Genomic DNA, 21,958 nt, shown 5'->3' with positions numbered 1-21,958 from the left:
CATTTCTCTATTGCAGCAATTAGCCAGGGAATGTATAAAAGGCTTCAGGGAGACTCACTGGGCTGCAGAGAGAGAGAGGCACTTTGCACCACAGACAGATAGCTGGAAGGAAAAGCCAGAGGGAGTGAGGAAAAAGAGAGGACTCAGTCGCTCCTGGGGATGGGAGAGAGTGAGTCGGGCTGGGAGAAGGAGAACAGAAAGTGTGTGTAAAATGGAGTAAAGAAGGGGAAAACTACCCTGAAAGCACATTTTTAAAACTCTGGCAATTCAAGAGAGGAACAGGCTACGTTTCTGAACATAGAGACAATGAAAAGCTACAGAAAATTTTGCAATCTCTGCCACAGTCTCATAGGTGCCTGGAAATGAAAGTAGAACTGCCTGTCTTTAACGGACTCTGAGAGGGGTAACTGGATTAGGGACGGGTACGCCAGTTTTCTTTTTTTTTAACATCTTAAATCCTGAAAAAAAAAAAAAAAAAGCAGCAGCTCCGAATTGAATGAATTGATGGGCACACTCCAACTGCTGGGCTGGAAAGACTGGACTTGGTCTTGCCATTTCTGCTTCTTTGAAAGAGGAGACAACTTGGGCTTCCTTTTAATTTAGTTTTTCTCCTTCTCCCCCCACCCCCAACCTTCCCTCTTACCTCCCCCACCCCCTCTATCACCACCCCCCTTTTAAATAAGAGGGTGAAGGGGAACCAGAGCGCACAAGGGAAGTGACTCAGGAGGCAGAGAAGATGGGCATCCTCAGCGTAGACTTGCTGATCACACTGCAAATTCTGCCAGTTTTTTTCTCCAACTGCCTCTTCCTGGCACTCTATGACTCGGTCATTCTCCTCAAGCACGTGGTGCTGCTGTTGAGCCGCTCCAAGTCCACTCGCGGGGAGTGGAGGCGCATGCTGACCTCAGAGGGAATGCGCTGCATCTGGAAGAGCTTCCTCCTCGATGCCTACAAACAGGTGAGCTGCGCGGAGAGGGGCTTCTCCTTAGATCAGCAGGGGCCAGGGCCGGAATGTTGGGACTGGAGGCCGTTGGGAGCGTTGGGGTGAGAGTTGTGGGGCCTTATTTGGGGGGTCTGGTGGTTATGCTCAAGTCAGCTCCTGCGTTTGCTTTCTACGACTGTCACTCAAGTTAGATTTGGGAGTGACAGGTATTAAGCTGTAATGACTGTGTGACCTAAAAGGGGTCTCTCTAATAGGAGTCATTAATGGCTTGCTGTGATTTTGGAGTAGAGGGTATTTGTGCTGTGGAAAAACTTTGAGAAAACTCAGAAAATACTGGGGGAGGGGAGACTGCTGCATTTAATCTGCTCTTGTCATGAACTGGGATTTTGATGTTTTGCCTCATGAGAGGCACGTTGGGAAAGACAGTTAAAGAGCGTGGGTACTGAAAAGCAAGAAAAAAAACGCCGCTACTCAAAACTCTCAAAGTTGACAGGACTCACAAAATGGTCACGGCAGGTGTGATTTGGCGTAACAGCCTCTTCGTTTCTGGTGGAGGTAAGAGTTAACGTAGGCAAGCCTGTGCGCAGCGTCATCCTCTGCTCTGATACGCATCTGAAATCTTTTGAAGGGGTTATCAGGCACTGAGTCCTGAGTTACATGATATCAGTTTGCAAAAGAAAGATCTGCGAACTGGCTGTCAGAAATCCAGACTTTGTAAGGGAAACCACATTTGTTTTGTTTCTCAAAAGTAAAATAAGTTGTCTTAGAAAGAGGAGATAGGTCTATAGTTCATCGCCATTTCAAAGCTGTTATAACATGTGCCTTAGCACTGGCACAGTGGCCTCACTTACCTGAGAAAGTCGTGTCTCAGTGGCTCCAAACCAGAGCTGATGATCTTTGTTTCTAAGTGAAGAATGCTAGCATTCCAGCCTTTTTGCTGCTTGATGTTGGTGGAATGTTCTCAACTCAGATCTTAAGGGGTAAAGAGGAACATTTTGGCACTGGTCCTTTGTCAGTTTACCCCCTCCTCCTATGCCCATACAACTCCTGAAGGTCCCTGGACTTAAGAAGAATGGACTCGTTTGGCAAAAGTTGCTATCGAAGCAACAGTCTTGGTTTTTCCTAACAATATCGGGGACCTTGCCCAAGATGCCAGGGAATGGAGTTAGATATGGAAGCCAGTGAAGGAGTACACTATAGGCAGGCAGCACCTCAGAAACAAGAAACAGAAAGCTCAGAATAAGAGAGGGAAGGGAATGAGTCCTCTGTAAATAAACCCCAGAAAAATAAATCTGTACACCAGGAAAGGAAAAGAAGTAACTTCTAGTCACAAAGAATCCAGAGTAGGATTGTTCCACTGAAAATCAAACAAGTGTGCAAGAAGAAAATATCCTTTGTGAATTAAGAAGTTTTACTACATGTCTTTGTTATTGAGAGTAACCTGAAGAAGGTTTGTATTTGTTGTCTTAAAGACAGGAGAACAGAAAGAGCTCTTGTTAGTAGGTGAAAATTCCTTTATAATAATATGAAACGATGCTCAAAATGCTAACAGCAAAACACCATGTATATTATGAATGTGGGGCAGATGGGAGATGTGGAAAGGAGATATTGAGATGATATTTCATTTCCACAAAAATATACATCAAATGTGAGTTTTTATGTTTTATTTTGGGGGTAGAGAATTTGGAAGATAGTAGAGTGTACGCAAGTATGTCAGCAATATTATTAATTAGAAAGTTCCCTCCTCCACATCTGTATTTCGCAGGTGTTAGGAGATAACATGGCCATTTCAGTGATTTGATCTCAGTGTATTAAACTCTTATTTTTTTGAGAGGCTATTGACTTTTTGCCTATACAAGAAAAATCACTGCTTGGGTGAATTTTACTTATATGCATATATACTTATGTAGAGATCTCTCACATAAAATGTGGGGGCTGTGATGTTACCTACAAATATTAAGTGAAGTTATTTCTCCTACTAAGCAGCTTATTGAAATAAAAAGGGAAAAATAAATGCCTCTTTATGAAACTTTATTATTTATTTTTTCACTAATGTATAGTGTTCCATTGTGTTGCAATATTTCGTTATTCCTATTCCAGGAAATTGGGAAGGATGAGTGATTCGTTTTCTTTTTTTGCATATGGTTTATGGATTTCTCTCCTGTCAACTGATTTGATTAGTGACTAAGTTGACGAATGATGTTATTGTGTTTGCTTTTAATGGTTTATATAACAGCTACCATGAGAAGAAGCAACCCAAGAACCCATATATCCAGAGACAAGACTGAACTGGGCGTGTAATTAATGGAAACATTATGAACACACCTTGCCCTGAATTTAGATCTCCTCTGTCTCCAAGTATGGCAAGGGTGGTGGTGGCTGTGCTGGCATTTGAGATGGCACTCAGAATCTCTGAAACAGGTTGAATCACTTCCCTGAATTCTGTTGTCATCTATGCCACTGTCGTTGGGTGTAGCCATTTCTAGGGACATACTGGAGCACATTCTGTCTGAGATGGCATCACAGTATTTCACAATCCTGACTTGCATTATTTTGAGTCTACCTCCCTCAGAAGTAGAGTTTTCCAGGATGACAGGTGTGTGTTCATGCAATACAATTATATTTTCAATTCTTCTTGTTGCTGAATGTCAGATGCTTGGGAAGCTATTTACAGGAAGCACAGTAAAATTGTTATCCTTGTGTTTGGCTCCTGTAAGAGGTAACAAAGAGATTAAAAGAGAACAAAATAAAACAAAAGACCCTTCCTCATTAAAATGTCTAGTGAGATTTAAAATTAACTTTATATGGAAGCCTTTAAAGATAATTTGGGTTTGGTTAGAGGGAGTTCCATGCATGGCTCTAATGAAAACACAGGTCTGGAGAAACTTGTGAGAGGTGGAAGTGAATAATAGCTATTGGTTATTGAAGTTTCCTTGGTCAGTGTCATTGCATCTAACACTGCATCCTTTTGCAGCTACTCAAAGACTAGAAAATGCAACCAATAAGAAAATTACCCTGTGTGGGAGCCTGGCCCCTACCTAAATGAAGTGTAAAAGTAAACGCACAGTATAGATGCTGACAAGCAGTTTAGCTTCTGCATGGTTAATACTGCAGTGGCACAGAAAACATATTCATTTGAACATATAATTTTGGTTTTGAAAGGATCTCTTTAACATTCTCCTCCTCCTCTTCATTCACCTCAAGCCTTTTGACACTAGTTCTACAATGGAAAATGGCTCTGTTAAGAGAGAAACATTCCCAAAAGAACACAAAGAAGGCCACAGCCAGAGCTTGTCCATCACTTGGATGAAACACTGGAAAATGATAGAGCTTAGAGCTACACTTTCAAATTATGGATCAGAAAGAGAATGGCCAAAAGGGAGCTGAACTGAGAGGAAAGAGTAGGTAGCTTATTCTGCAACTCTGATTTATGTGGCCAATTTGAATGGAAATAGTTAAATTGCTGCTTAATAATTATTTGGCTATGTTTGTAAGGACATTAATGTAGCCTGGTCATTATGTCAACGAATTTGAAATTTCCTGATAGTTAATAAAGCCATTCCAGGGCTTTGCACAGCAAGAAGAATGTGTAAAAAGTGTCTGTCAACCCCCCATGCCCATTTTTATCATTTGCTTTATATTCTATCATGAGATTAGGTGAGATTTTGTCCAGAAGCCTTCCTCAGGCTGTGGAAAGGAAAAAAACAAGGTTAGTAGTATATGCTCTATTTCCAGCTTCTACTTGATGAATGGTTCTTTCTTTTTTTCCCTCGCCCTGCATTTCACAGTCCACATGCTAAACCAGCATTATCCTTTTCCTCATGCACTGAACACTGTCGGTAAAAGGAATCCCATCATCAAGGGAATCAAATTTATATATATGCCATATATTTACCCTCTTGTTCATATTTATAAAGATGGCTATCACAACATTTGAACTTGGCCGAGAGAGGTCCCCTGCTGTAAAAATGCAAACCCTTTATTTACCTCCCTTGTTGGTGTTGTGGTGATGTGGATTACAAAAACATAAGAAAGAACAACTGTAATAGTGCAAATGAGACAGAGAAAAGTCAGTGATGACGATATTACATTTTACGTATGTCCTTTCTGATCCTTACAAAATAAAGGGACCCTTTGGGAACATCGGAACTTCAAGACCAATTAGTGGAAATGATGCTTCTTGTGTTTGGGCATTAAATACTGGGCAAGGTTCTCTTTAGAGCGGCTAGTGCTGGCAGGGAACGAGGTACCGACCTAATTACTCTTCCGCAAGAGTAAAAAATGCCTTTTGAATGCCTCTTTGGCAAATATGTCTCATTAAGGACAAAAACCAAACACAAACCCTCTAAGAAGGAGAAATTAAGATGATAGGTAACTTGTGGCCAGGAGACTTTCTGTGCCACTGTGGGAAATTAAAACAAAGTTTGGGAGTACCAGGGGATAACTTGTTTTTGTTGAGCTTCTTTCCTGCAGTCTAAATGTTATTATGGGACCAACTTTATTTTCTTCATCATTTTGGCTGTTTGTCAAGGAATGCTTTGCTCCTGGGGAAAGCAAAGAATCTTCCATCATTGAAGACAACGGTGATTCTCCCATTCCATCTCAGCAGGGTGCATATCCGAGCAAACCAAGAAATCCTCCACTTGAAACTCTGGTCATAATAGGAATTTAATTTTCACGATGATCAAATGCGAAGATGAAAAATGAACAATAAAGTCCTTCTAAAAGATTTTTCTTTTTAGTTTAAAACAAACTTTCATCTTTAAAATTTCCAAGGATTTTTGTTTTTGATTGTTGCTGAATAGTCCTCCATCAGCAGGTTTTAGTAAAGGCGGACAAATTTTATGATTAGTATATGATGCTTATAAAAACAGACTACTGGTCTACCCACTTTTGGACTTACACATTATGGGTGTGTGTTTTTTCCTTATAGTTTTATTAATAGCATTGATCTTACCTATGCATGTTTCCTTACCTGGTCACCCTCATGAACAGGATATCTGTTTATGGCATTCTAATTTGCAGTAGGGTCCCACGGCAGCTCAGCAAATTAAAGAGGATTGGCTACTTTCGTTTTATGCACTGACCAGCTGAGATAATCAAAACAGATCAACAGCATTAAGCGTTGATTATGGCAGTGCTCTACAGTATGGCTCCAGGATTCACATTTCCAGAGTATCTGCCTCAGTGAGCTCATCCATCACCCAAATATAGCTATGTTCATTTCAGGCCAAGGTTATTATTCAGTGTAAAATTCTTCACTGACCCCTACCTGGGATTATAACAACTATCATTCATTCAGTAATTCATTCAACAAAATTTAAAAAGTTATATATATTTTGCAGTTTAACAAAATGCCAAACATCCCACACAAAGAGCGTTGTGTATTTTGTAACTCCTAATTTTTAATTTTAAGGTGCAGTTGTTGTACTTGTTCTAAATTTTCCAAGGTAAGCCAGTCTGTGTATTTTGGAAAGAATTATGTGGCCACACTATACATTTTTACTAAGAAGAAGGAAAAGGTACTTTAACTTTCCAAGAAAATTAACTACAGGTAACAAGAGAGCCACCTGCGACTGAAACATCTGATTAGATTACTTAGTTGAATGATCTGGAATAAAGCAAGGGTCAACAGTCTTCTTGGGTGAGAGTTAGGGACGGCAGAGGCCCAGTTAACAAGACCACACAATTGTTCCTAGGTCTTAAAAATGACTTCAAAAAGCAGGTGGATATTTTCACCTACTAAGGACTTAGAAGTCTATAGTCCAAAGGTGATCTTTCTCCTGTATGTGGATCGCTCACTTAACAAGAAGTTGCTACAACAGCTAATGCATTCAGACTGATCTGAATGAATTCAGGTCTTTAGATCACAGTATGTTGAGGAACACAGCACAACTATGTTGTTAAAAGGAGCCCTCCTAGAACTCTATCGTTATTGCTATTTTAAGTGGAAAAGATCTAACAAGATGGTGATAGCAATGCTACCCGCCACCTAAATCTACAAAGAAGTACAAAAAGAATCCATAGATTAAAAGTTTATAATACCTTTAAAATATCTATCTTTAAATTTTGTGTATGTTTTAATACCTCAGCGATGAGTGTAGCTCATATAAAATAATTCAGCTAGAAGTGTCTTATTAGGTTTCTTCATCTAGTACCACTTGCAGATTAACCAAGAAAATTAATGTAAATAAAATAGCTTTCTCCCTGATAGTGACTGAAAACCAATGTCCTTAAGTCACTCCAGTGGCTTCCTTTTCCTAAGAAAGAAGATTGTTAGTCTAAGATTTCTTTTAGAAAAATAATGGTACTTGTTTCAAACCTACCCTGCTTGGATTTTTCAGAAGGGAGAGAAAGGTTTTCTTTAATTCTTTCTCTACAGTTAAAATGAGTTATGCCTTAACATTAGATAGAAGCTTCTGAATAAAAGCCCTTGAGTGTTTTTTTATCAGCTTGGATTGTTGAGTCGTTAACAATTCACTTGTAAGTGACTTCAATTAACAGCAGTGTTGTATGTGGCTGTATTTATATGAGAGGAATAAGTCGATTTGGTTGGAAGTGTTTTGTAATATTAAGAATAGTGTACAAAAATCAATTGTACAGTCGTAAGTTGTCCCTAATGTTATTGGCTTTGACTAAACCATTCTAGGGGAAGAGCCAAGTGTGTTAATTCAAACTGAAGTAATTGGCTCTTTTATGTTGCCTGCTTTTTATTATCCATTTACAGATCCAAAGGCCAGCAAACTTTCTTTCAGTCTGTGTTCAACTATTTAACCCACATGCGAAAGGGGCACATGGAACAATTTTCCTCTATACCTCTTCTGCCTGAGTATTTTATGATTTAGAGGAGCTTGTTAATAAATTATGGTAGAAAAGCAAATGGTTTGTGATTTTCTAGGTAAAAAGGGGGAAACAAACAAAAAAACCACGTAAAAATGAGAAATTAAAGAATTCTGGAATGATTGCATGTTTTTGTTCATTTAATGAAAATGGTGAGGTTCTAGTCATAAGGACAGTGAAGTAAGCAGCAGCTGTAGAAACTTCCAGGAGGCCATCATATTGAGGAGAGCTCAAAGCATTTCTAAGGATAATTTTTTTTAAACACATAATTGCCCAGGAAAATGTGTTTAGGTGGCATCTAATAATGGCAACCTACACCCACACAATGATTTATAGTGTACAAGGAGTTCTTTTCCTTATGTTATTCTCCTATAACCATATGAAGAAGACAAAAATTGTTATCACCATTTTACAGATGGGGAAGCTGAAGAGGTTTCAGTGGGAGTAGCCCTTCTTATAAATAGTGGACCACAGAGTTTCTAGCTCTGGCCAAGAATAGAGCCCATTGATATCATTGCCCATGGGTTGAGATGAAATGACTTTGCATCATGCAAGAAAATCAGTCTTTCCTGAGTATTTTAGAATTTGGAAGTGAGAATCCATAAAGAGGTACTATGTCCCACGACTCTGATAATTTGTATTAAAGTAGACCCTTCACTTTTAACTTTTAAAATAAAGTCAATTAATCATTTGTTATTTAGTGTGTGCTAAGCATTGCCAGCAACGTAAGGATAGTAAAGAATACCAGCCTCAACTTAGTTATGAAGAGAGTTAACTGCAGTGCCTTCAGTGATGAAAATAATTACCTACAGTGGATATACAGGATGAAAAAGACTTTTATTCTCCATTCTTTTTTTGGCCATTCTTTACATTACCTGCCATGATGCCTCTTTACTCAAATCAGTATATGTTTACCATCCTCTGAAGGAAATACTACATTGTATTAGAGCCAATTGTTTTTATAAATAGTAAATTGAAGTGGCAATGTGTTTAATGTGTTATCCTCTCTCTCTTTCTTTTTTTTCCCCACTAGGTGAAATTGGGTGAAGATGCCCCTAATTCCAGTGTGGTGCATGTCTCCAATCCAGATAGAGGTGACAACAGAGGAAATGGTGCCCAGGGGAAGACAGTTGATGGAACTGAGTGCCATCTTCTTGACTTTGCCAGCTCTGAGCGCCCACTGGTGGTCAACTTTGGCTCAGCCACTTGACCTCCTTTTATTAGCCAGCTGCCAGCCTTCAGCAAACTGGTGGAAGAGTTCTCATCAGTGGCTGACTTCCTGTTGGTCTACATTGATGAGGCTCATCCTTCAGATGGTTGGGCGGTGCCTGGGGACTCTTCTTTGTCTTTTGAGGTGAAGAAGCACCAGAACCAGGAAGACCGATGTGCTGCAGCCCACCAGCTTCTGGAGCGTTTCTCCTTGCCGCCCCAGTGCCGAGTTGTGGCTGACCGTATGGACAATAATGCCAATGTAGCTTATGGGGTAGCCTTTGAACGTGTGTGTATTGTGCAGAGACAGAAAATTGCTTATCTAGGAGGAAAGGGCCCCTTCTACTACAACCTTCAAGAAGTCCGGCGTTGGCTGGAGAAGAATTTCAGCGAGAGATGAAATCTAAGTTAGCGGTTAAAGGTATGATTGTCATAGAGCTTTTTTAAGAAAACATTATGTACAGGAAAGGAAACTAAGACCTGAATCCACTATTTCAGCTGAATCCCATGGCCTCACTGAAAGACAGGAATTTACTTGTCAGAAGAACATAAACCTCTAACATCTCACTACTTCTTTCACCTCTCAAATGGCATTTGGCTAATAGTAGCCCCATCACTTCTCTTTCTAGTGAAAAGCCCTGAGTGACAAGATCCCAAGATGGAGGGGAAGAAACCCTGTTTCAGCATGTCTTCATTCTGCCTTGAGAAAGAAGTGAGACGGCTGATGCATACTTTGGGACCTGAAGAAAAGACTTACCTGAATAACTACTATCTGAGGGAGGCTACTGTCCTTCTTAGTATAAGGGGTATTGCCTTGGCTTTATTCAGCATGGATAGAGCCCAACCAGAAAATTCCCAAATGTTTACTAATAAGGAGTCCTTGAATCCAGGCCATGTGGTTAGGACCTTGGTGTTTAACATGTTAGAGTAGTTTCTGATGTTCTAGTTTCTAGCCATGTAGTGCCCTTTGCCAGTCTAAAAATCCCAGAACTCACAGGTATATTTGTAGATGCCATGAATAATCATCTGAAATCTGAGGGTTACTTTCTAGGCAGGTGGAGAAAGTGCTAGAAGAAAATCAAATTGACAACCTAGGAAAAGGAGGCAGAAAGATTAGGAGGCTTCATCAAGATTCACCTTGAAGCTGTAGAGTGAGACTAATTTGTTAGCCACAGAAACATGAAAATATACACAGGCCAGAAAAAGAAGCAGCTTGACTAAAAGTAGCATAGAGAATATACATATGAAATCAATGTATTTATCATATACTCCTAGATTGAGGGAGAAAGGGAGATTGAAAGGGAAAAAAAACATACTTTGATATTTGTATGTATGAGGATTTTGTTGTGGAAATAATTATTTTGAAATATGTTTGTGGTGTGTATGTTTTCAGGGGGTGAATTATACCCCATGATACTGATTAAAGGTAAAAGCAGTGGGTCCAGTGGTACTGGTCTGTCCCTCTCCATCCCTACAATTCTGATGTGGCCCCACTCATTCTTGGTCTCAGTCTCTATAGCAGTGTTCTCTGAATGCTAAGCTGAAGAGTGTCCTCTTTAGGTCAGCAATATATATGTATATTATAGATATTCTCGCTGCTGTGGGAGGTGGGTGCACTAGCCGTTCAGCTACAGCACCGTTTTCCTCCCGAAGTAGGTGATCTATAATGAATAATAGGTGCAAACAAGTGAGGCTTCTTCAGTTGTGAAATAGCAGAAGAGCAAGTTAGTTTGAGACAATTCCCATCAGTAATTTTGGAGGCTTTGATATAAGGCAACCCTCAGTTGCATAGAATTTGGTAAAATGGAATTCCCATTTACATTTGAATTTGGACTTGGGTCTTCCTTTGTTCCTATTAGCTGAGATCTAGTAATCTAAGGCCTCTATAATACATTATTATAATGTTATTTTAGTATAAAGATACCATATTTTGCTTTAAAATAAAGACACTATAGTTTTACTTATATGTAATATAAGTAATATCTAAATATCATAACCTCCAAAAGAATAGACCAGCCAATTTTGTATCATAAATTTTCTATTGTAAATTTGAGGATGCTGTCAAATCACAGTATATGGTTGCATTTATATGTACAGTCAAAAGTTCTTACGACCATTCCATTAATAATTGAATCATAAAATAAAGCTAAGAGAAACAGATATCTAAAGTTGAAAATATCTTCCTGAACTAGTTGCCTGAAATGAGAAAAAAGTGGGAACTGAGTGTGCAAAAACCCAAAGTCTGTAAGGAACTGAAGAAACACAGCAGTCATATCACTAGTTTATCGTTTAGATATTAAAGCACTGTTGTAACTGATTATTTTTTACAGCAACATTTAAGCTTCCTAGTGTTTTAAATTCTACAAAACACACCCACAAAGAAACAAAGCAAATTTTGAAAGTGTCATCTAATGAATTTCTGGAAAATCACATTGAGAATAGATGATTTCAAAGTCCTCAATTGTTAAACACTATATTCAAGTCTTATCAGTGGGCCCTATTGATTTTTATCTTCAAAATGGTGTTGAGATTTATGTGTTACCCTGGAAAAGTAAAATGAAAAATTGGTTATGGCACACTCACACAATTGTCCTTCAACTCCCCCTTTGTTCAACGTGTGCAATAATGGAACAGAATGTTAGAGAAGCTGGTGGGGGGATGAGATTTGGGTAAGGCAGTCAGTGCTAGGCGTCTAGGGAAAAGGATGATGAAAAAAATCACCCAGTTGTGATATATTTTTAAAGAAAGTGAAGGTTGTGTGCGGGCAGTTCCTCTCCCAGAGGACAGTCCAATGGAGAAATGAAGCAGCAGAGGTAAACATACAAAGGCATAGGCTGAATATCAGGGAAAAAGATACGTTCAATAGAACACAGATGAAAGAAAGGCTTTTAGGGGGCCAATGGAGAAAGTGAATTGACAAAGCTCAGGAATCCTATAATATATACAATGGTTTGGTGTTACCAGAGTTATGATAAGCCTGTAATTATGTAACCTATTTATCTCAACACAAACTTTTATAATTTCCTGTGATGTATCTTTTATGAATTTAACAAGAGCTCATTATTTGAGATAGAGGAGAATCAATGCTTAGCTGATATGCTCAGAGAAATTATCATATTGTCAATACCCACCCCACTTATCCTGTCTTTTATAAAGTATATTCCTTTGAAGAGTTGTAGTTCTTATTCTCACAAGGCAAAAATTATATATATATATAGCATATATATAGTATATATGTATAATATACTATATATATACCTTTGAGTTCTTCTTCTTAGTACCTAAACATTTTTCCCCCCATAGCCTATGTTTACATGGAGCTTTCAGTTTAGCCTTTTAAACTGAATTAGCTTGTCTATTATTGAAATAGTTTCCAAGCAATTTTAGATATTATCATAGCATCGGGATTTACTCAAACGTTTAGTGTTTGAAGACTTATGTCTTGGAGCTGTTCAAAACTACTTTATTTTATTGATTAGAGAAAATACTAGTGAAATCAACACCAACGTGACTTTCTTGAATGGGCATGAATGAAATGCCTGCACAATAAGGTAGAAGTGTTTGAAACAGATATTAACATGTAACTGACCTCCTTAGAGGCAGATTAGTAACTCTGTTCTTGCTTTGTGTAGCTAAAGTGACGGTCATTTAACTTATATGACTTTTTATATTCATGTTTTGGATCTTTGGTCCTAAGTCTTCACCTTGTTTGTAGAATGGACTCCTGACTTTTGGTAATATCAACTTCAAAATGCTTATTGAATTACTTAAGTTCTCCCGCCATTAACTAGGAAATGCCTACTCCATGATCAAGGACGGAAGAAAACCTGCTGTCTTTCATTTTGCCTGAGTGTATTTCACTATTTGGGCTCGAATAAAAACTATGAAATATGGTGAGGTCATGCATGGGTGCTGCCTTGCTGCATAAAATACCAGAGGGGCAGGTTAAAGACAACATCTATGCCTTTGGGAAAATTCCCAGCTGACTACGAGGTACCCTTAGCATGCCCTGTGGGCTGTGTACATGGCAAGAGAAATGCACTGATGTACAGGATTTGCCATTCTGTAAACCATAAGAGGATAAACCTGGACATTTATTCCACTGTCCTCTGACTGATGGTTTAGGAAATAAGCTTAATTAGAATCACATGGCCATTACAAAGGGGAAAATATAGACTCTGACTTCTGTACCATTGAAGGGTTAACGAAAACGTTTACCAGCATTTGGAGCTTTTCAGAACATGCCTGATGTCATGTCTCCTAGCAGTGGAGACTAACAGAGAGGCTTTTAATTTCAGGAGATTTTTAAAAAAGTGATATTGCCAAAAATCAGAGCTAAAGTGTTTCTAGTTATATTCCAACCTCCTCCCCGCTTCCTCCTTTATCTTAAAAATAGAAGCCAAACGCAGTCTTCGTGTGTACATGCAGAATGGGGCATAAGTACTGACCTTTGCTAGGTGATCAGCACTCCCTTGGTAGTGTCTTGAGATCTGGGCCTGGGAAAGTGAGGAAGTTGCTAACTGGGAAGAACTAGCCCCTGAGGGCTCGGTCTACCGATTGGGGAAGATTTGAAAAGAAATTTCTCACCATTGGAGGGCTGCTCAGAGTCATTGAGTGACTTTAGGATGAACTCAACATTGGGCCACTTCCTAATGCCTTATGTTTTGGATAGCACCAGAAGCGAGGTCTCAGACTCAAGAGACCTAGCTCTGTTCCAAGGTGAGTCTTAACCAATAGAAAGCAAACATGTACAGATATCCAAACAAGACTGCTCATACAAGTTGGGGCTTGCTGCCCATCTTGGGCAGCAGCACCAGAGCTCCAGGGAGTTTATTTAATATTTACTGGGGAGACTTCGAAGACCCTGGAGATGTTTAATGAAGTCACTCTTTTGGCTCAAAACTCCCTCCTCCCCTGAAAAAGCAAACAGGTAAACACATAAGTGAAAGAAGCCCACAGAAGGGAGTGGGAAATAAATAAAATTCTCTCAAGACTTCTCCAGACCATGTCACTGGTTGGTGTGGTTTTTATGTGTGTTAGGATTGGAGGACGTGAAGACATAAGTATTCAGTACTTTATAACCAAAGCAATTAAAAGATATTGGGTAGGGAATGTTGGCCAGTTTTGTTTAGTTTTGTATCACATTATCACCAGACTCCATCACTAGCCCAAGTAATCGGGCCCCCGAAGAGGGAGACAGGGATGTGCAGAGGTTACCAATGTGCGAATGATAACTACTGACGAAAGAGTCATCGACTCAGTTAGTGGTTGGATGTAGTCACATTAGTTTGCCTCTGCCCATCTTTGTCTCCCTAGCAAGGAGAATATTCGGGGTGTGATGCTGTGAGTACTGGGTAAATGTGGTGAGAATGCATGTGCGTATATCTCTGCTTCTCAGTTGCAGAAACAGAAATGTTTTGGAGATTATCAGTAGAAAGAGTGTTATTATATTGGTGCTGAGTGGTATGTGTGCTTTTACAATTTGTTCTTGTATTTTAATAAACTTTGAATAAAAGAGTAAAGTTACTCTTTGATTCTATTTGTTTATTTTTAAATTACTCTCTAGACCTTGCTCCTGGCTGGGACACATTCATGGCTGACAAGGGAAAGAGAATCCATCACTCTAATATTTATTCCTTGGTATTTGTGGGCAAAGTCGCCAGCAATGCCAGGTTATTTTAATCTCATGCTGTGTGCCAGAGTCTTCAAGGAAATCAAGACAAGTTAAAAGAAAATCTTCAGATACTGTACATATTCATGAACAAGTTGCACATGCAATTCATGGAATGGGGCCTGTTAAAGAGACTGTGGAGGAAACTTTTACTTTGTTATGTTTACACCCTGAGTTTTCTAAGTGCAATAAATAAAGTTTCCAGGAAGCTGGTTAAAGCAATACATACACATACACACCCGCGCTGTGTATGTATGCCTGTATATGTTGTCATTAGTGTCATGGAGTGGATTCCAACTTCTAGCAACGCTGTGTACAGCAGAGCAGAACTCTGACCTGTCTTTTTGCACCATCCTCTCACTTTAGAGGCTCCACTGTTATTCTTGGTTTTTCATGGCCAATGTTTTCGGAAGTGGGCAGCCAGGTCCTTCTTCCTAGTCTGTCTAGCCTGGAAACTCCACTGAAAACTGTCCACCATGGGTGACCCTGCTGGCATTTGAAATACTGGTGGTATAGCTTTCAGCATCACAACAACATGTAGCTGCCATAGTATGACAACCAACACATGTTGTGGTGTGGTTCCCTGACCTGGGCCATGGTAGTGAGACTGCTGAATCTTATCCACTAGACCACCAGGGCTGGCTGTATCTGCCTGTGTGTGTGTATATATAATTATATGCTCGACAGTACATTAATGTGGAATGAAAAAAAAACATCTGAACACGTTTATATTAAGCACTTTCCACTATGAGAAAGCATAATGGATACAAATGGTTCACGGACCCAGTGGCTTCTTATGACAAGAAATATATTTGCAACATGTTAAATATGTGCATTTTGTTCCTGAAAACAGCTTACTTACCCAAAGTGTTAGTATCTCTTGAGACTCTGAACTTGCTCATAATTTCCTAGACATAATAATTTCTTTAATATTTGTAGTGTCTTATATAACATTCCAGGATTTTAATGGAAATTTAAAGAACCATTATTTTGACATCTACTGATTTTCTGTTCTTCATAGAGTGCCCCCTGTACCAGGCGCAACGGGATGTGCAGAAGCAGTCAAACTAAACTCACAAAGACATGACTTCCTTAAGGAGCCTGTCATGGATTTTTCAAGACCCTGCAAGTGACAAACTCAAATTTAGTCTCCAAAAAATACAACCACAGAACTTATTGGCTGATATAACCAGACCCTGAACATGATTGGGATGAATCCTGCCTCAGGAACAGCTGGATTCAGGGACTTAGAAAGCTTTAGTGCTTGCAAAGTCTTCTGTCACTGCTCTTTTTTGGGTGTCAGCTTATTCTCTCAGGCCAGCTTCTCCTTACGTTGATAACTTGGCTGGGGGAAACTCCTCACTTACAGTCTCTCTTTTTTTTTAAATTAAGGTATAATTGACATATAACACTAGTTTCAGGTGTGCAACATAATCATTCAGTATTTGTGCATATTACGAAATGATCACCACGATATCTAGTTAACATCCATCACCACACATAGCTACAAAATAATTTTTTTTATCATGAGAACTTTTAAGATTTACTATGTTAGCAACTTTCAAATATGTAATATAGTAGTATTAACTATAATCACCATGCTGTGTGTTACTTACATTCTAACAATGAGGCAGTTCAGATAGACACAGTTCAGATAGAGTTTGACTCTTCCCCCAGGGAAGGACTTGAATTGGACGAGCTTGTGTTCCATGCCCACTCTTTTGGCATGGAAGTAGGGTTTGTTACCAGAAGAAGGAGAGCACGAAGTGCTGAGAATATGCAAAGGTACTAGAAGTTAACTCAGTGGCCATGATTTTTAACTTCCCTAATAATAAGGGTTACGAAGAGGCACCTCAATAAGTGATTAGATATGTGCAATCAATAAAAACAAGTTCAGAGGGGCCGGGCCCGTAGGCGAAGTGATTAAGTTTGCGCACTCTGCTGTGGCAGCCCAGGATTTCGCCGGTTTGGATCCTGGACATGGACATGACGCCGCACGTCAGGCCACATTGAGGCAGCGTCCCACATGCCACAACTAGAAGGACCTGCAACTAAGATAGACAACTATGTATGGGGGGGATTGGGGGAGATAAAGCAGGAAAAAAAAAGAGAAGATTGGTAACAGTTGTTAGCCCAGGTGCCATTCTTTAAAAAAAAAAAAGTTCAGAGATAGGAAGGATCCTATGGATAGAGCTCTCAGAGGAGACTGTGGAGTTTAAAAGGACTTCAATTGACCTAGAAGGATGGGCAAGATTTAGATAGAGAACAAGATGGACTGTCTTCCATTTAGCAAGTCAATACATATTTACCAAATGTCCATTAGTTGGGACTAACAAAGCCAAATCAGTCAAAAAATAAGATACCAAAATGTGTCCATCATACTTAGAAAGGACAATTCAATATAATTAAGTAAAAGTTAAGAGAACTGAGGATAGAAGCTATGTTTCATATTTCTGTGTATTTCTTCCTCTCCTGGGTGAGCAGATATTTAAATAACTAAAATACAACCACCAATGAATGTTTCGAGCGCCTATTAAGTCGTAAGTAAAGTACCAGCCATCAAAAGAATAGCACTCAGTGGGTGTGTGTACAAATGGTATAAAATAGTTTCCCCCACTGTAAGTGTTTACAGTCCAGCTGGTAAATCAAAAATCTAAACACGATATCTAGGGTACCAGATATAAACTCCAAATGTACTGAGCCTAAAAACCTTGAAGTTTGCCATTTAACTCCATCTAGAAGGACCTTTATAAAAAACTGGAGAAAAAAACATGGAAAAGAGCACTTTAAAAACAAGAAACTCTCCCAGCAACATTGAGCCCTTAAAGATATTCCAGGAAAATTTGTAATAAAATTCCTTAATATAATGCATTGTACTGGGACATTCTGCAAAGGTATTCACAATCCTTTTCCAGTTTTTATGTGGGTGAGGACTCGCTGTGGCTTAGTCATCTTAGTCAACTGCTGTGCCCTGCTTGGGCAAAAGACAAAAGGAAGATAGGCTAGAGGAAGAGGCATAGAATAAATCCCCAACATCTGCTAGTGCAAACACTTGAAACCTTTTCATCAGGAAAATGCAAGGTCTGTTATTGTGAAGTTGATGAGATGTCCTGGGTGAGCTTGCACATCTGACCATTTTGAATTCAGGAGGTCTACCTCCAAGAGCCAAGACTGGCTAGAACCGTGCTGCAGTAGGCTCCCCAAGGAGCACATGCCAACACTTGGACCTTGTAGCTTAAATTCCCAGGGGGAATGAGTCTGGGTCTTGCAGCTGCCTAGGCCTTCTAGAGTAGTGGCAGAGATTCCCAGTACCTCTTAATTAATTGTGGCCATTTTAATTGGCCCAAACTGGGGAGACTGGGCTGAGAGAATGCTAGGGATCCAGAAACCTAGCTGCTCCCATTCCTGCTTTGGAAAAGGGAGGTTCACTTCTGTTTCCTTTGGTGGCTTTGCTGTCCCTTTCGAATTTTCCTTCTCACTCCAAAAAAGATAAGAACTTTAGCTTGGATATGATGAGCATGGAGATGGGATAGAATGGAGTGGATTGTATATTTGATATAGTCTATGTAACTCAGGCAAATATCTTGATTTATACATTTTAGACGACATGTGAAAGGCAATTCAGGCAATTTATTAGCATGTGTACCATAGGCCTAGGTATCCTCATAGGCCACTCCCATAGGAGGCATCATCCCCACTTAATGCTGCCGGATAGTTATTCATCAGGCATCACTTCTTCAGCCTTTTGTGTTTCTGTTCATCTATACCTTATTCGATACCTTCGTTACCTTAACTGTTTGAGCTTTAGGTGCTTTACCATTCTACCAGGAGAAGGAGTGCGTTGTAAATGTTTGAAATAGTAAAGTTTCTCTAAAGTGAAGAAAATGCTAAGAGAAAACTTTAGGCATTCCCACTTTCTGACGGTACTAGGGGAACCTAATCCTCCATTTCCAGTAGTCATCATCCTATGGGGAAAAATCTTCCTGCTTTTGTAATAGCTGCCCTCTCCTTCATCAAACCCAACACTAATTATTTCTTTCTGTCAACTCCATTACTGACTCTTTAAATGTGCTTCCTATTATATTTTAAGGATATATAAATATAGGCTATTTTATGTCATGTTGACTGAAATTCCCTAAATTCATTCTCTACCACTATTTCTTATGGAATAATTTCTTTTAGCACTTGTTCTTAATTTGTGCACACTTTTTAAAAGTTCTTCCCTTGGGTATGTCAAGGAATACCTACTTATGTTTTCCAAGGTTCAAAATTCTGGCCTGCATCCACTTCTTCCCTTCTTCTGGTGATCATGGCTTCTGTACAGAGAGGTTGGCGAGTGATGTCAGGCCCACATGTTAGTTATACTTTTAGACGATTTATCATTTTCTATTACAGGTTAAAACTTATATGTGCATCTATAAATATACTACTAATAGCAATCAATGCATTTCATTCCATGGCATAAAATGATTACCTTCTAAACATAGAGAAAAAAAGATTCCCTCATGCAGTTAAGGAGAGAGAGAGGTTGAACCCCAATTGGATTGTCATCTCCATCCTAGTGACCAGAAAGAGGAGACCAGGCATGTTCCTACTGGGTGTGCCATGATTACGGAAAAGAAATCAAGAAATTATCCAGGATAAGGTCTATTTCTGTTTCTTGATGATTCAGGTACCTCTAGTCACACCCGTAGCCAAGAAACACCAAACGTGTTTGTATACTGGTTTTGTGTGGAGCTGGAAGGCCTCCAAGTAACGTGCAAGCAGCAATAATCCCTTGAGTGCTATGTTGCTTCACTCGCTTCTTAGTCATTTTTTGCAAACAGTTGTCTAAAGGCACCAGTGACCTCTGAATCTAGACAAGTCCAGAGGTAAATTTTTTCAGTTCTCACTCTCTATATTTCACAGCATTTGGCACTTCTCACTCTTACGGGTTCTTCTCTCTCTTTTACTGTTCCCTCTTCCCATTTAGGCTATTAAAAGTGGATGTTCTTGTAGGATTATTTCTATATATTCTTTCTCTCTTGTAGTTTTTCTGAAGTAGGGAGAGAAGAAATGTCATTGCAGATTGCACTAGTTAACATTAGGTTTGCCTGATGAGGAACAGAGACCTAAAATAATAATGAGTTAAACAAGACAGAAGCTTATTTTTCTTTCTTATGTTAAAGTCCTGAGGCAGGCAATCTCCAGCAGGTGTGGCAGCTCTGTTCCGTGAAGTCCTTAGAGATCTAGGCTCCTTCTAGCTTTCTACCCCCATAATGTCTTATAGTCCTTATATACCCATATCCCAGGCAGAAGAGTAAATTCAAAAAAAGGAAGAGAGAAGAAAAAAGGGCAAATGATGTGACTATGAGCTGTCTTCTAAGGAGATTCTTAGAAACTGCTTTATGGACATTTCTACTTATATCCAATTGGCCAGAACTTTTGTCACAAGATGATTCTACCTGCAAAAAGTTTGGAAAATGTAGTCTTTATTTGGGCAGCCATTTACTCATCTGAAAATTCCATTAATGTAGAAGAAGGAGAAAATATATTTTTAAAGACATTATCCTACATTTTCTTCTAGTGGTTTCAATATTTGCTTTTTATAAGTATGTGTTTTATCCACTTGGAGCTAATTTTGTTTATGGCATTAGCTTCAAAATCTAATTTCACTTTACTTTTCTATCAGATAATTAATTATTGCAGCATCCTTTATTCCTTTTATTCCAATGATCTGTAATCCCAGTTTTGACAAGTTTCCATATATGCCTGGGTCTGTCCCTATGCTCTCTATTTTAGATGTCCTTTGTCTACTTATCTTTCTCTAAACTAATACTATGCTACATCTTTATTAGTAGATCGAACCACAAAGTTACCAATATTTGCCTTTGGCCTATAAAAGTGCCAGTTTCACATGATTTAAAACTAACATTATGGTTTCATAATAAGCTTTGTTATTACAAATTCCTCCCCCTACTTTCCTCATACAAACTTTTCTTCCTAAGGAGCATCTTGCTTATTTTTGGCATTTTGCTCTTTCATGTAAATTTTAGAATCAGTTTTTCAAGTTCCAAGAATGAACATTTTTAGCACTTTAATTGGAATTTTATTAAATTTATAGATTATTTTGTGGGATAATTGACATCTATATGGTATTGCATCTTTCTATCCATGAACATGGTATATCTTTCCATTTATTTAGGTATTCTTTAATGTTTTTCAATGAAGCTTTGTAATTTTCTCAATATATATCTCACCCATATCCTGATATGTTATTTTATTTTAGTTCTTTTTCAAATTACTATTATTTCATACACAGACATTGTTCATTTATATTTGCTTACATATTTACAAATTTATTTGCTTATCTGTCCTTGAATACAGGCCTACTTCATGAAATGAGGTTTTTTCCCTAAAGTACATTCTTTAGATCTTCTTTTAGTGAAGTTGTGTTTGTAGTAAACTTTTTCTTTTATTTTTTATCTATGAATATCTTCTTAGGAAGGTATACAATTATAGATAAACTTTTGGTTAATAATAGATAATAATAGATAAACTACTGCTGTTTCCAATATTATTGTTGAGAGTCTGCTGACAGTCTGTTACCCATTTGTATGTATTATTTCTGTCTCTCTGACTGCACTTTTAGATTCTTTTTCTTTGTCATTATTGCTTTTAAATTTCACTACCATGTACTGAAATGAGGATTTTCTTTTATTTACCCTTATTGGTATTGTTGTGCTTCCTGAATTAAAGATACATGTCTTTCAGGGAGCTTAAAAAACTCAAAGCCATTAATTCTTTGAATGTCAATTTTCCTCTATTTCTTTACTTTTTCCTTTGTTAACTCCAAATAGATGTATTTGTCTTCTTATTCTATTCTCCAAATCTCTTATACTTTTTTTTATTTCAAGAGTGCTGCATTGTTTTTGGTTTCTTCAGATCTCTCTTATGAGTTCTCCAATTCTCTCCTCAGCTGTGTCTAATCTGTTTTTAACCAAACCACTGAGTTTGAAAGTCCAAAATTTATATTATTAATTTATGAAAGTTCTTTTGAATTCTTTTTTCAAATGTTCCTGGTTATTTCTTGAAAGTACCACATTTATGTTCTTATTTTTAATTTTCCCTTTCCCCCAAATGTTTCAAGCATATTTTAAGATAGTCTGTATCTGATTATTCCAACATCTGAAGTTAGTGCATTGTTTACTGTGTTTTGATAATTTTATATTATAGTCTTCCTTTTGGAATTATATTGGAATTGATATTAATTTATATAGATTCTGAGGAATTGCTTCTCTAGGTAGGATCTGTGT

The 21,958-nt window shown here is 38.4% G+C and overlaps 1 protein-coding gene across 3 annotated transcripts in view; it reads left to right on the top strand.

The window, feature by feature from the left end:
- The window catches only part of DIO2 (iodothyronine deiodinase 2), a 154,538-nt gene extending 142,329 nt beyond the window's left edge, over nt 1–12,209 (top strand). The window contains exons 1-3 of one of the 3 annotated variants that reach the window (XM_014846726.3): nt 317–958; nt 8,817–9,413; nt 9,622–12,209. In XM_014846726.3, coding sequence (XP_014702212.1) covers nt 737–958; nt 8,817–9,404 — 810 coding nt within the window. In that variant the 5' untranslated portion in view covers nt 317–736 and the 3' untranslated portion in view covers nt 9,405–9,413; nt 9,622–12,209. Of the gene's footprint in view, nt 1–316; nt 959–8,816 lie in introns of those variants that run through there. The other 2 variants (XM_070514146.1, XM_014846727.3) reach the window with 2 other exon arrangements.
- The last annotated feature ends 9,749 nt before the right edge of the window (nt 12,210–21,958 follow it).

The sequence above is a fragment of the Equus asinus genome, chromosome 7, assembly GCF_041296235.1.
Source record: "Equus asinus isolate D_3611 breed Donkey chromosome 7, EquAss-T2T_v2, whole genome shotgun sequence".
In the NCBI taxonomy this organism is placed as follows: domain Eukaryota; kingdom Metazoa; phylum Chordata; class Mammalia; order Perissodactyla; family Equidae; genus Equus; species Equus asinus.
Note: the sequence above shows the minus strand (reverse complement) of the source record. Positions and strands in the feature narration are given on the sequence as shown.